The 13,269-nt window shown below is 42.0% G+C and overlaps 1 protein-coding gene across 1 annotated transcript in view; it reads left to right on the forward strand.

Annotated features, from left to right (window-relative positions):
• Positions 1 to 609: 609 nt before the first annotated feature.
• SPOCK3 (SPARC (osteonectin), cwcv and kazal like domains proteoglycan 3) overlaps positions 610 to 13,269 on the forward strand; it is a 158,249-nt gene continuing 145,589 nt past the window's right edge. Inside the window, exon 1 of the mRNA XM_042829762.1 lies at positions 610 to 783. Within this exon, the coding sequence (XP_042685696.1) occupies positions 610 to 783 (174 nt within the window). The remainder of the gene's footprint in view (positions 784 to 13,269) is intronic.

Consider the following 13,269-nt stretch of genomic DNA (forward strand, 5'->3'; position numbering starts at 1 on the left):
TAACAACGCGGATAGCGCAGGCAGCGCTCAGAGGCGACCGGCGAGCCCCAACCACGAGAAGCGTTATCCCGGAATCACTTAAAGTTTATCATGACCGTAAGCCGTCCAAAGATTGTCGCAGCCTTCATTTGGGAAGCGAGGTACCGGCACAGCTGGAGAAAACTTCCAGCGGCGCAAACCCGAAGACGCCGACGGAGGGCAGGGGGCCGGGCCCCCCTCAGGACCCCCCTCGGAGCCGGGAGCCGGGAGCCGCGCGAGCCGCCCCGCTCAGCGCCCTCCCGCAGACCGTTAGCTCGGGCACGGGGCGGGGCCGGAGGCGGGCGGAGCGCGCGGCGCGGCGCGGGGCTGCAGACGGCGGCGCGGGCAGGGAGCGGGGCCGCCTTTCCGGCCGCGGCGAGGAGCGCAGTTGCGGGGCTTGCGGCAAGGTGACGGGCTGGGCGGCTGCCGCGGCCTCTTCCTCCGTCTCTCCCGCTTCCCGGCGGATTCGGGCTCCCTTTCCCCGCTTCCCCTCCCGCATCTCTGCCCCTCTCGGGTGGGCGCGCCGTTCCCGTCCCCGCTGGCCGCCCGCGGGTGGCTAACCGACCGCTCCTCGTGTCTCCTCTCGCCCAGATGCTGAAGGCGGCGGCCCTGGTGTGCGTGTACGCGGCAGCCTGGTGCAGCCCGGCGCTGGCGGCGGCGGCCGGGGGCAGAGCGGACAACGGCAATTTTCTGGACGATAAACAATGGCTCACCACCATCTCCCAGTACGACAAGGAGGTCGGGCAGTGGAACAAATTCCGAGACGTAAGTTTAGCCTTTGCCGCGGCCCGAGGGCAGCGGCGAGGGCTGGGGACTACCGCAACTTTCTCCCCCCCCACCCCCCTAATCCCCAGTGTTATTTTTGCGCCTTTAATTCCCAATGATACCCGGGCACGGGGGCGGTAGGGGGGAGCCCTGGCCGCCCAGCTCCGGGTGCGCCGCCGCCGCTGCTGAGCGGGATGCGCCGTGCGGGGCGCCGCGCTCGGAACGGGGCTGCGTGCTGCGTTCGCCGCGTCCCCCGCCCCGTACCGGGGCTGCTCTCGGGCGGGGCTGGCGCGAACCCCCTCCCGCCGCCGCCGTGCTCACCTTGCAGAGGAGCGCAGAGCCCCGCGGGCGACCCGGTGTGTGAGAACAGCGAGGTCCGCCGAGCGACTTGTTAGAATCGGTGTCCGGAGCGTGCTGCTCCTCGGTTAGGAAAGCCGGAGCCTGTAGGTGGCCGTCGTCCTTGAGGGTGCCTCGCTGCCGTGCGTGGTTTGTGGCGAGTTTAGTAAAACGGAACGGATTTTCAAAAGTCCGTCTCTCTTTTTATGGTGAAAAACGTTTTCCCTTCATCTTCCAGTGCTCTGTGCTCCGGCGTGTCTGCTTTGGATATCCGAATTCCAAGTGGGAGAAGTAATTTTCTTCTCAGCCTCCCTGTGTTGCTTACTGGGATCCTTGGGTTTGGTTTGCAACTTCTGTGTCAACAGGTTTCTCGTGCTGCGGCTGCCGGTGGCCGCGGTTTGCTGCAGGGAACTGGAGGCAGCAGCTCTGAGAAGCAGCAGCTCTGCTCATAGGGCTGGAACAAGCCTGTAGTGTTCTTGTTCGACAGCTCTGTACGTATCCCACGTGTGGGATGCAAACTTGGCTATTTGTGTTAAGTAGCCAGGGAAGAAGAGTTACTACTGGAGTTGTGGGAGAGCTGTTTCCACAATAGTTCGCATTAAACAGAATAATTTCAGTGTTTGGGAACACTCGCGCTAGCGGTCTGATATTTCTGTTTACATCAAGAAGCTTAAAATCTGAAAATGCTTGTGAAAAATGGTCAGCACAGCATGCTTTGGGACCATCGTTTTTGGAAAAAAGGAAAAACCACGCAGCATGCAGTGCTACGTAAATATTTTAGGGCGAAACGGTGCTGCTGAAAAGCACCAAAATAAGTGCTTGAGTTACGTTTTATAATTGGGTGAAGTCATTTATGCAAGGACTGCCCTGCAAGGCTGAAGACGCTAAGTGCTGTCTAATGCCTGTCTCCCGGGTGCCGGCTGAGGTACACTGTAATGCTGGATATTAGCCAGATAATTTATTCTGTGACAAGTAGGTGTCCCCAAGGGCTTTTGGAGTGACTGCTCTGAGGAAGTGCTGCATACTGATTCTTCGGAAGCCACTTACAAATAGGCAGCCTTCTTTATTTCTGCGCTGTGGAAGTTTTGTTAGACTGGTACTTCAGAGAGGAGTCAGCTGGTACTTAGCAGGATGCTTATATCCTATTGATCACTACTTGAGGCGAAATGTTTACAGATGATCCTCATACTGCACGAGGTGATCCCTTTTACAGCATGGATGATTTTCAGTAATTCATAGCTGTAAAAAAAATAAATGAAAATTATGAGTTAGTCTGCCTGCACAAGCATTTGCTCAAGAAAAAATGTATTTCAAGATGTACCGATCAGTTATCATCTGTAGATATAAGATGGTGGAGACATTTTCTTAGTTCTCTGGTTTAGGTAGTTAGTAAATCTTCATGTATGGCTGTAATTTGTTGGTTTTGAATTTGTGGGGAAGTAGCTGCCCTGCAGTTACAACAAATGTAAGCCAGGCCCGTGTCCGTAATTTATTCGCTGAACAGGGTGTTTTGTGGGCTGTAAGTACCCTGCAGATGCATGGGTGAGATGGAATTCTGGTGTGAAAAGAAGTGTTTAACGGCTTAACTTCAGGCTTAGCTGACAAGACTGATTAATGTGGAAGATAATGACCCTGACTTCTGGCTCATTGGCTCAGTTTCTTAAGAGTTTTAGGTCACAATGAGAAAGAGTATAGTTATTGAGAAAGGGAGTCCCTACAAAAACTAAGCCGCAGTACGATTACTTCTTATGTTAAATTTAGAGCAAAACTAGAACCCAACAGCCTTAACATTCCATAAAATGTCAGACTTGCCAGCGAAGTTTGATATTAACGTGATGCTAATATTAGCAGACATCTCTTCAGTACTTTGTTCAGGCCAAACTGTAATGACTCTTCAGCTCTCTTGAAAGATCTTGATCATTCTGACTAATCTTTTGAAAATAATAAAACAAATCTAGGCAAGGATTTTGCTTTGCTTTGCCTAAATATGGATCAGTGGGAAGCTGGGCGCTCGTTGGAGACTGTCTTTTCACATCTTGAGACTTGGTGGGATGAGCGCAGGGGAAGTGTATTCGTCATGTCAGAGATCGGCTCCTCCAACTGTACCTGTGAAGTTAACGCTTTGAGTCACGAGTCCTGCTCATTTTTTGCCCATAGGTGCTCGGTAGGAAGATATTTTAACCCTATCTGCTTGTTCCTGTAGTGCAGTTGCTGAGTACCAGCAGCTCTTCAGTCTGTCACTAAGCGAATGAGTCTCGGAGTTGATGGATTTTCTTTATGACTTTTCAAACTGCCTGGTAAGGCTGCTTCAGCTGCCAGTAGGATGTCCTGCCTACCCCCTGTGCTTACGTTCCTTGTTGGGATTTGAGGTTCTGTAATAAATGCTGTGGTGAGGGAGTCTGATTTCACGTTTTGTTGTATCGGTAGCTCTTTGTGGCCTCATCTACGAAGGCTGGACTCGATACATGTTTTATATTGAAAAACTGTGGTTTTTCTAAAGTGAAGATTATTTCTCCTATTTTAATAGAACTGGTTAATGGTGTCGCGTGGTCCTGGTCATGTGTTCTTTAGGAAGATTGCATAATAAATGTCTTACGTACTGGACTTCACTTGCTGCTGAAGAGCACCATTCTTTTTTATTTGGCTGGCTTATTAGTGATTTATTTGCTCGTTTCAGTGGGGTGATAATTTAAACTTGTGAATCAAAGATGTGCTAGGTATTTTGAAAGGCAACGTGCTTGTCAGATATAAACTCGAAAGAAATCCACCATGTCACAGTTACACAGGGTGACTGGTACATGCTTTGTTATTTATTTGACCGGTGAAAACTGGAAGCTTATTTACATTTATCCCTTAAAGAAGTTGCTTTTCTTTTAATAGTAATGAATGAAGAAAAGCTTATTAGGAAATTTGTGATTCTTGTGGCTATGGTAAAATACTTTTCTCCTGTGTAGTCCAGAGGTCTCCAATCTGGCTGAATGCTGGCCCTCAGTTTTCTTCTATTGTGGACAGTATTTACTGTTACTTACATATAAAGAATCACTAAGTAATATATTACTTGTGATTATTGACTTCGTTTGCTGCCTGTGCTTTCGTCCAGGTCTGTTTTTTGTCTATGTTTTTTTTTCATTTTCTTATTGATCTTTTCCAGTCTGTCTATGAGAAGGTAATGGTCTGTTAGCTTTTGATGCCAGTATGCAATTAGTGCAAAAGGGGTTATGTCATGATATAAAAATGTTAGTTTCTTTAAAGGTACAAACTGCTGAACTTAGTTGTGAAAGTAGCTGCTCTACCATCTGTTCACTGATAGGCTCTTTTCTTTTTCAGTTGAAAGTAATTTCAGAAGGTAGTTTTGCTGCTTCTGTCATCTGGAACTAAAATATAGCCAGCAGCCAGTTGTAGTCTTAAAATGAGCTTTTGCTTGAAAATAAAAGGATTGCAGATAGTATGTAGGTCGCTAATATGCATATGATAGAAGGGAAAGGAATGAAAAAGGGATCATGAAAGTGTTTTAGAGAAGGTCAAACTTCAGGATTGGGTAGTACAGCACTCATCAGTCTTTCATTGCTAATATTAAGTTGTTCATTTGCTGTCGAAATTGGTTCATGAAGATATCTCTTCCTTTGTTAGTGGGGGGGGTGAGCTCTAATGCTACATTTTATACTATATATTTATAGAAACATGGAAAAGAAATGAGTTGCAGAGCAGGAATGATCAACTTCTTCATTAAGTTGCCGTAGAGTTAAGTTAGAGGAAGGGTAGAAGGATGAGCAGTAAAACACCTGAGATTCCTTTTTGTGTAAGGGCACTGAGTCTTAGTACCTATTTTTTTCTCCACAAGCCAGTTGGTTATTGGACAAGTGGTTATCAGCTATTCTGGTGCCCATCTTTGCGGGGTTTTGTTTTTTTGTTTGCTTTCTCCTTGAATTGACTTGGTATAATCTTTTATTTTTATTAATGTGGCAAAGGATGAAAGACTTGAGAAACTTTAGAGATCTTATAGGAAGAATGAGTGTTTTATACCTTAAGCAATGATAGCTACTTTTGAAATGGAACTCACAGAGTAAGAATTGACCCTGGTTTTCTTAACGGTGAAATACAGGAGCATATTAGGAATTTTCATGAAAGTTAAGGGAGTTGTAAGAAGCTTTATAATTGTTGACCACTTGTTGACCGAACATGGGAAGTTGTATTGGAAATCTTAACTTTTGGTTCCTTAAGTATTTTGGATAAAGGCTTCTAAGTTTTCTGTGTGTAGCTTTTGCTTGATTTCAAATACAGGTTGCTTTTTGTTTGTTTGGTTGTTTTTTTCCTCTGGTCTTTTTTTGCTGCTTGTTTCTGGTAATGAGTGTTGTTTGTCTGTAGAGTTTGCTGGCCTCAAACTATTGTTAATACTGAGCTCTGTCTCTTGGAAGGCATTAGCTTGGAAGCTCTTTATATAGCTAACATGAGCAGTTAAGTAAACTGTAATGTGCTTTTCCTTAGACTGGCCTCGTAATCTAAGGGAAAGCTGATAACATCGTTTCATCTTATCTTTATCTCCTTTCTGTGAAGAATAATCTTTATTTTATTTGCGGTAGGTTGTTTAGTGGGTATGGATACCCACTGTTCTCTTGTCTTACCGTTAAATCTTATTGGGATTGACTGTATCCATCTGTGCTTATTATGGTGTAATATAAATAGATTTGTAATACACTAATAGGTGGTAGCAGTAATAGCAACTGCATGGGCTGTTTTTGCTTTATAATCAGGGTGGAAAGATGGCTGGAGCAAGAGGTATATTATTAGAGGAAGATGAATGTGGAAAACAGCAGAACCTAAGTGCAATTAGAGTATCTTTGCTTTTAGAAAACATCCATTCCTTATTTTTTTATGTTTTTCCATGTCCTGTTACTTCATAATCATGGAAGCATTTGAACCAACTAGCTGTGGAAGGGAAGAGTAATGTTTGGTTCAATTTCTTTGCAGTTCTTGGCCGCTTTTCAAGTTTAACTCTTTCCTTTACTAGCTACTTAAATTTAAACTAACACCCACGAGAGCTGCTGGATACATACGGTTCCCATTCATGAAATAAGGAAAGCAATCTCCTTCCAGTTAGTAGCTGGTTATTTTTTTCATAGGTAGTTTTAGAACAACTCCTGAATTTTCAAGCGTAAGGAGACTTGAATTCTAGGGAACGTATATATTTGTTTTTCTTATCAGTACATGAAATACGCTTTTTTGTTAAATAGTTTCAATTATGCTTTATGGATATCTTCCTATTGTAGGTATTTTTAAAAATGCTGAGTTGACAAACGGGTCTGTGCCGTTGTATAGATATATGTTTTAATCTGATGTAACCACCCTCCTTGGAGATATTCAAAAGGTGCCTGGACGTGGTCCTGCTTGAGCTGGGGTTGGCCCAGGTGACTTCCATAGGGCCCTGCCTTATGAGCATGCGTATCTCACTTGTAACAATCGACGCCAGCGGAGGTGTTTCCACAGCTGCTATGATGCCCTCACTGCCCACCACCTCACTGTGGTAATATGGAATCCAGTTTTGGTCACCATGAATGTTCAGCAAGCATGGATGAGTGTCAGTGGGTGCAGTTTTTCCCTCGTTTCAAGTGTGCTTCCATGTCAGGCATGAATTTGTCAGACTGCCCCTTTGCTGCCATCTGTAACAGGGCAAGAAAATAGATTAGAATGCTATTGGGAAGGGTTCAGCCTCTACTGCTATACCACCACCATTCACCTCTGGTGTTGCAGGCCAGCGTAATAAATTAAGAGACATTCCTTTCAGAGCAGCCCTCATACTACATGGTATTTAAGTGTTGTTTTTGTAGGTGTTTTGTATTAAATCTCTTGAAGAGAGACTTGTGCTAGTAATTTCGGTGATCAAACGCTCTACTGAACAGCCTTTAGTTACTTGTTAGATTTTTTTTTGATGATTTTTTTGCTCTTGCTTTTTCATTTCTCTTCATTTCGTACGGGTACCTTACAGTAGTGAAAATTACTAGTAGAATCAATGGTTTACCTGAGAAAGGTGGTGCAGTGTGTGCTGGGAGTTAGGGACAGAACATGAAGGTCTGATGTGAAACTGCAACCTGTGACAAAAGCTTTACATTTCAGTGAGAATGTTTTCATTCTGTTGGTAACTTCACGAGCTAAGAGAATGGGTTTAAAAGGTACCAGAACGTTTGGATGGCTTGCGTTTTCCTTAATTATGGAAAAACTTCTCTTGATACACTGTATACTAAAGGCTGTCCAGGCTTTGTTGATTTTTCTCTTGCAGAAAAAAAAGCTATTTGTTTATTTTCTCAAGTGATGTGTAGTCATTGATTCAAAGTGGACTGTTTGTTTCAGTCTGTTCGTCATCTCTCTAATAAAAGTCTGCAAGTCATCAAATAATTCTGTATATTGCACTTATCCTTAAGCTTGCCTGCAGCTGAAAGTAAACTCCTCTGACATTTGTTGAGTTTGCACTGATGGTGAATTTCTTTCTGTTGCTAGACCTGTGTAGCAGTGATAAGGACAGAACTTATTCCTCTGTGTATGCTTCTGAGCATGGAACATACCCTGTGTTTTGACAGCTATTTGTTGAAATTGGGGAAATTTATTAATATGCAAAGTGTAGATGTATTTATTGATGCTTGTCTCTTTGAGGATTTGATGGTAGTGTTCATGACTATAAGATCACTGTTGCAGAAAACCCAAACAATGATTCTTGTAAACAGAATCAGCCCTTTGGTATGCAAAGCTTCAATACCAGGAATCCACTGTATAATGTGCCCTTCCAGAAGAATACCTTAGCCAATTTGGTCACCTTTAGGAAGCCAGTCTGGAACACTGAGAGTCCTTTTCATTCATAAAATGTAGGGCCAAAAGGGGCTATTGGATCTGATAACATGCTTATGTCTGAATATAGTAGCTCGTTAACTTATATCCAGACATTGTATTAAACCTGGAAATTCTGTTTGGGCAAAAGTGCTTTGGGCCTTAGGAGGCTGTGTGCCACTGGCGTAGAATAAGAAAGACTTGACTTCTAAGGGAAGTAGTGATCTAAGCAGCATATCTGTGATGTTTTGCAGCAGGATAAGGGAGAATGACATTTAAATTCATGCCAGTTGGATCTGGGGTGTTTCCTCCTGTGGCCCAAATGTGACAGTGACTAGAAATGGTGCTTCATTTGTCTTTCTCCCACTTCACTTTCCTACCATCTTCATGTCATTATCTTGTGTATATTGTCAGTAATTGATGTGAGATGATGCTAGTGAAAAAAAAAATCACAAAAAATGGAGTACAAACTAGTTTAAATCCTAAGGAAGATGGTGAAATTTCTATCAGATTGCCCAATGTACTGCAAATGGGATGTGTTTTCTCATGTGAACTGGATTAAAGCACGCTAACTGCGTATCTGTTTTTCAAAACCTTAGTACATCTTGCATTTCCCTCCTAAGCTGTTAAACTTTTAAATTTTTCATCTTTGTCCTTAATCCAATTTACTTTTAAAGTTGAATATATATAACTTAACTCAAATTTTGGGCAGGAAGTTACACTGTTGGTACTTGGGGAACGTGTGAACAGGATTACTTCACACTGTTAAGAAAAAGACTCAGCTTTGCTAGGGAGACAGACTAAGGGATTCTACCTGTGGTGTGATATTCCAGGCCTGCTCAAAAGAAAACATTCTCTCAAAGAATGGCAAGATGTATGGCCTCAACTTCATTGAATTTGTCACAAGCAATGCCTCAATGAAGTTAAAACATAACATGATGATGGGACTTTGCTCTCAGATTTACAGTTGTAGTCTCATAACAGAAGGAGAAGTTACATCTGGAATTAGACTGATCTGTGTACTATGTTTTGTACTATGGACTAAAGTAATACAGATGTAGAAAACTTCAAAGCATTTCGAAGTTGCTTGTTGGAACAGAATGTGACCTAATGTATACGATGGAACAGATTAGGATTCCATACTGCCTTAATCTCCAGGGACCTCCACATTGTGTTTAGACCAAAGCTGTGGCACCTTTCTGTCTCTTTTTTCATATTTTGAATGCTTACAGTTCTATTTTTAATGTTCCTGCATAAAGATGATAGTTTCCTAGGGTGTGTGACACTCTTGTTCCTTGTCCTCAGATTTCCTGGGTTAGAGTTGCAGTATGGCTTTTGTAAGTTAAAGACATGAGTAACGTTTTTTCCCCAGAAGATTTCAAGTACAAACTTGAAATACGGAATATTTGGAGTTTAGCAAGTGGAGGATTGAGCTCTCCTGTTTTTAAAAATAAATGGGAATGCATGCCTTGTGCTTGTTCACGTGCCCTCACATAAGCTCTCAGGCCAGATTGGTGACATTTGGTAGGAATTTTACTCTGTGTCTCTTAGTTGAGGAGCAAAATACTCAATATTAGAAGTGTTTTGTAGATGATCCTCATCGTGTCTGCTGTTCTTATCTTACTCTCAAGTTTTCTGTTGATCATGGAGTATTTGCTGTACACTGAGAGTGATGTGTATTTAACTATGCTTGTGAAGGGCAGAATAAAATGGTAATTATTGGTTAATATCTTTGTTATGTGTCACGGTTGTCTGAAGCGACTTATTAATTGGCGGGAAGAAATACTTGATTTCTTTACATGTCTTTATGTATCGCATAAGAACATGACAAGTATGACTGCAGATAGCTAGAGATTTACAAGAAAACGTTTGTGTCAAACTCCAGTTTTCACAGAAAGGTAGTAGAAGGTATCAAATATGTCCTAATGAAATTCATCACGTTATTCTGTGAAGCAAAACTGGAGACACCAGCAGTGCTTATCTGTTGTAAAATGTGATACTGTCTTACATAGTTCCTGTCAAGCAGGTCGGCTTTTCATTTGAACGTGAGGGGATCTAAAAGTTTTAGGAAGAGTTAGACTGTGACTTTCCCTGTTCAGCTACAGTCAAACAATTCAACAGCATGAATGTCAGGAAGCATTTATCTTAAAACATAGCAAGCTGCTATCCTATGTTAATGGTAATAAAGTTCAACGTGCAAATAACACCCTTTTAAGATTTATTTTCACAACTATTTCTGCTTTAAAAAATTTGTTTTAGTGCAGGCGAAGGATAGTAACTCACACTTGTTTAAAGATCTGAAACGTTCTAGTACACTTGTAGTGGCAGTTAAAATTCCTATGGATGTAAAGTTATGCACATCCTTCATACAACTGATTTGAAATATACCAGTGTTCAGCTTTTACTTATGCTGGTATAAAACATAACTGAGCTTGAAAATCAAGTAGATGTATTTTCAGTTTTGACAAGTGATTTTTTTCAGTTGCTTTAGCCAAACAGCTTGCTCATTAGACCAAAAAACCTGCCAAGAGTAATCAAGCATAGGGATGAAACAAAAGACATTGTGATTTACTGTTTTATGCTTGGCATTTATCAAGAGAAGTGCTTGAATGAAGGGAAGAAAAAAAAGGAGAAAAGCAGGAAAAAGTCTTCCTAATGCAGAATTAATGACTATCATAAAATTTGAATACCTCAGTGACGTGCAGTCAGCTAGCCGTGTAGTGCATGAATTGTTGTGGGAATTCTTTCAAATAGCATGTTTTTAAGGAATTTTGCACAATGTCCTATTAAATTGGACTACGGTCCAGTTTGTGTGGAGTCTTTCCTTTTTCATTTGAGGTCACTGAGAAATCTCACCAGTGTTTGTGAGAGGTGGTGTATATCTTTCATTATGCCAGCGGGTTTGTTTAAAATCTTTGTATGTAAACTAAGGCTACAGAATAGACTTCTAATATATTATGCCACTTTGAAAAATGGAAATTGAATCATAGAATCGCAGAATAACCCGAGTTGGATGGGGTCCGTAAGGATCGTTGAGTCCAACTCCTGGCTTTGCCTAGGACCACCCAAAAAACAGGCCATATGGCCAAGAGCTTTGTCCAGATGCTTTTTGAGCTCTGGCAGCTTGGGGCTATGCCTGCTCCCCTGCAGAGCCTATTGCAGTGCCTGACCACCCTCTGAAGAAGAACCTGTCAATCTGACCCTCCCTTGATACAGCTCTGTGCTGTTCTTCGGGCCCTGATGCTGTCACACAGAGCAGAGCTCTGTGGTGCTTTACTGTGGTGCCCAAAACTGCAAGCGGTATTGATGGTGAGGCCACACTAGTGCACTGTAGATAGGAGCAATACCTTCCTCAGCTGGCTGGCAGCGTTGTGCTTGATGCTCCTTCATGCTGTGGTTGGCCTTCCTGGCTGCCTGGGCACACTGGGAAGAATTAAATTTGTTGCTACTTCTTGGAGCACAGTGAAAACAGTCCCATTTCAATTCCTTAAGCTACTGTGTTTGACTGGGGATGGGGAGGGGGGTTAGTTCTTTTTTTAAAGCAAATAACTTTCATGAGTAAATTCCTCACTTGGTTGTTCATTTAATAGGAAACAATCCTTCGATTTCACTGACCTGCATCAAAATATTTTGTTGGGGGGAATTTGTCTGATATGGTTTCTGCATGTGTGTTTATAGCCCGCGTCCACTGGTTTGCTGCCTTGCTTCCTGGAGGTGTAGGTACGTGCCTCTGCACTGCCTTATGCCTTATGCCTTGGTGCAGGCTTCTCCAATGAGATGCACATTGTATGACGCACTCTGCTTACCCCTCTAGCTGAATCATGTGCTGCAGTGTGCAAAACAGTGCCGAGATTCAATTAAATGAGAGGGTGGCAATTATTAAGGAGAAGGAAAATCAGACAAACTCCCAAAAAAAAAAGAAAAAGAAAAGAAAGCTCTGGCATGCATTGCGAGATAATGTTACTGAGACTAGATTTTCAGGCTGGGTTAGGAAGACCATTTATATAGATAATATTATTAAAACTAAAGCTGAATAACCTATTTTGTGAGAGGTATTAAGGTATTTGCCACATGGCTTAATTCTGTGGGAAATTAGTAGAGTTCATGGTAAAGCTAAGCAGTGGGAAGGATTTACCTACTTTTTTTTTTTTTTTTTTTTAATCTGAAACAGATTTGTTTGAATTTTCTTTAGAGATCTGATTCTCGTTTAGATTAATCATCTAACATAGTAATTCTGAGATGCCTGAAGCAAGGCACAAAACTATGGGCAGTGCTTTATTATGGATTGAGGAGCGTATTACTTTTTGTGTCAAAAATCTCTTGTGAGCATGCTGGAATGCACCAAGAAATCAGAAGTCGAGATTCAAATTGGAACCTTGACTAAGTAAGAAATATCATATTGTAATTCAGAGGGTTAAGTTCTTGGAAATCTACAGTTTATTTGCTGTTCTTATGATGATGCACATAGTCCGCTTGTCTTACGAATTCTGAAGTTCTGTTATACTTGTCCTGGGTTTATTTTCATACACAGTAACTGGGTCTCTTGATGTTTCCAGTGTTTGTGGTTTAAATTTCAAGGAAGAATTCAGAACTGGAATATTTTTCTCCTTTCTGGCAGTAGAAAGTGTAAATCTTGAGGTCTTGTTTCTTGCCTCTGCAAGTTTAAGTTCCTTAAAGGACTTCAGTGAGCGTTGTGCTTAATTTAAGTCCAGCACCCATAAGAAGAAAGTGTTCTTTTCCATTGCTTGTGTGTATGTAGCCTTTTATGAAAAACAAACATTTTTGGCTTCTTTGTGTGTTTTTTCTTGTGGTTTTTTTTTTTGTTTGTTTGTTTGTTCGTTTGATTGCTTTTTTTAGGAGTTAAATTGTTACAAACTTCTGTTACAACATGCAGGGAAAACATCCTAAGGACAATGCAGGTTATTCAATGGGAAAAGGGTTTAAGAACTGATCCAGTTACATTGGATTAAGAAGGGGTTAAGGGCTCTGCTCCGGTGGTATAAAATTAGTTAAGGACCTAGTAGTATGATTTAGCTGTGTGATGTTTAAATGATTTTGGCTTGAGCTACTTAGGAGCAAGCATTTGAAATGACTGACATCTCTGCTGCCAGTGGATTTATGTGACCAGGGAGAATCCTCAGATGATCTGCAAATACTATGTCCTAGTTTTCTAAGAACAATGAAGTGTTTTATCTGTTGAATATAAAATAGTTTTACCACACCTAAATAACCTTGGCTTTAAAGTTAAAAATAGATGCCACAAATATGAAGGAAGTAACCAGTGTTGCCATTTGATGTACTGTTTCTCTCCTGGTCTGATACACATATTCAGTT

Source organism: Centrocercus urophasianus, unplaced genomic scaffold (assembly GCF_019232065.1).
Source record: "Centrocercus urophasianus isolate 14NV4802_14NV808 unplaced genomic scaffold, USGS_Curo_1.0 seq_32, whole genome shotgun sequence".
In the NCBI taxonomy this organism is placed as follows: Eukaryota; Metazoa; Chordata; class Aves; order Galliformes; family Phasianidae; genus Centrocercus; species Centrocercus urophasianus.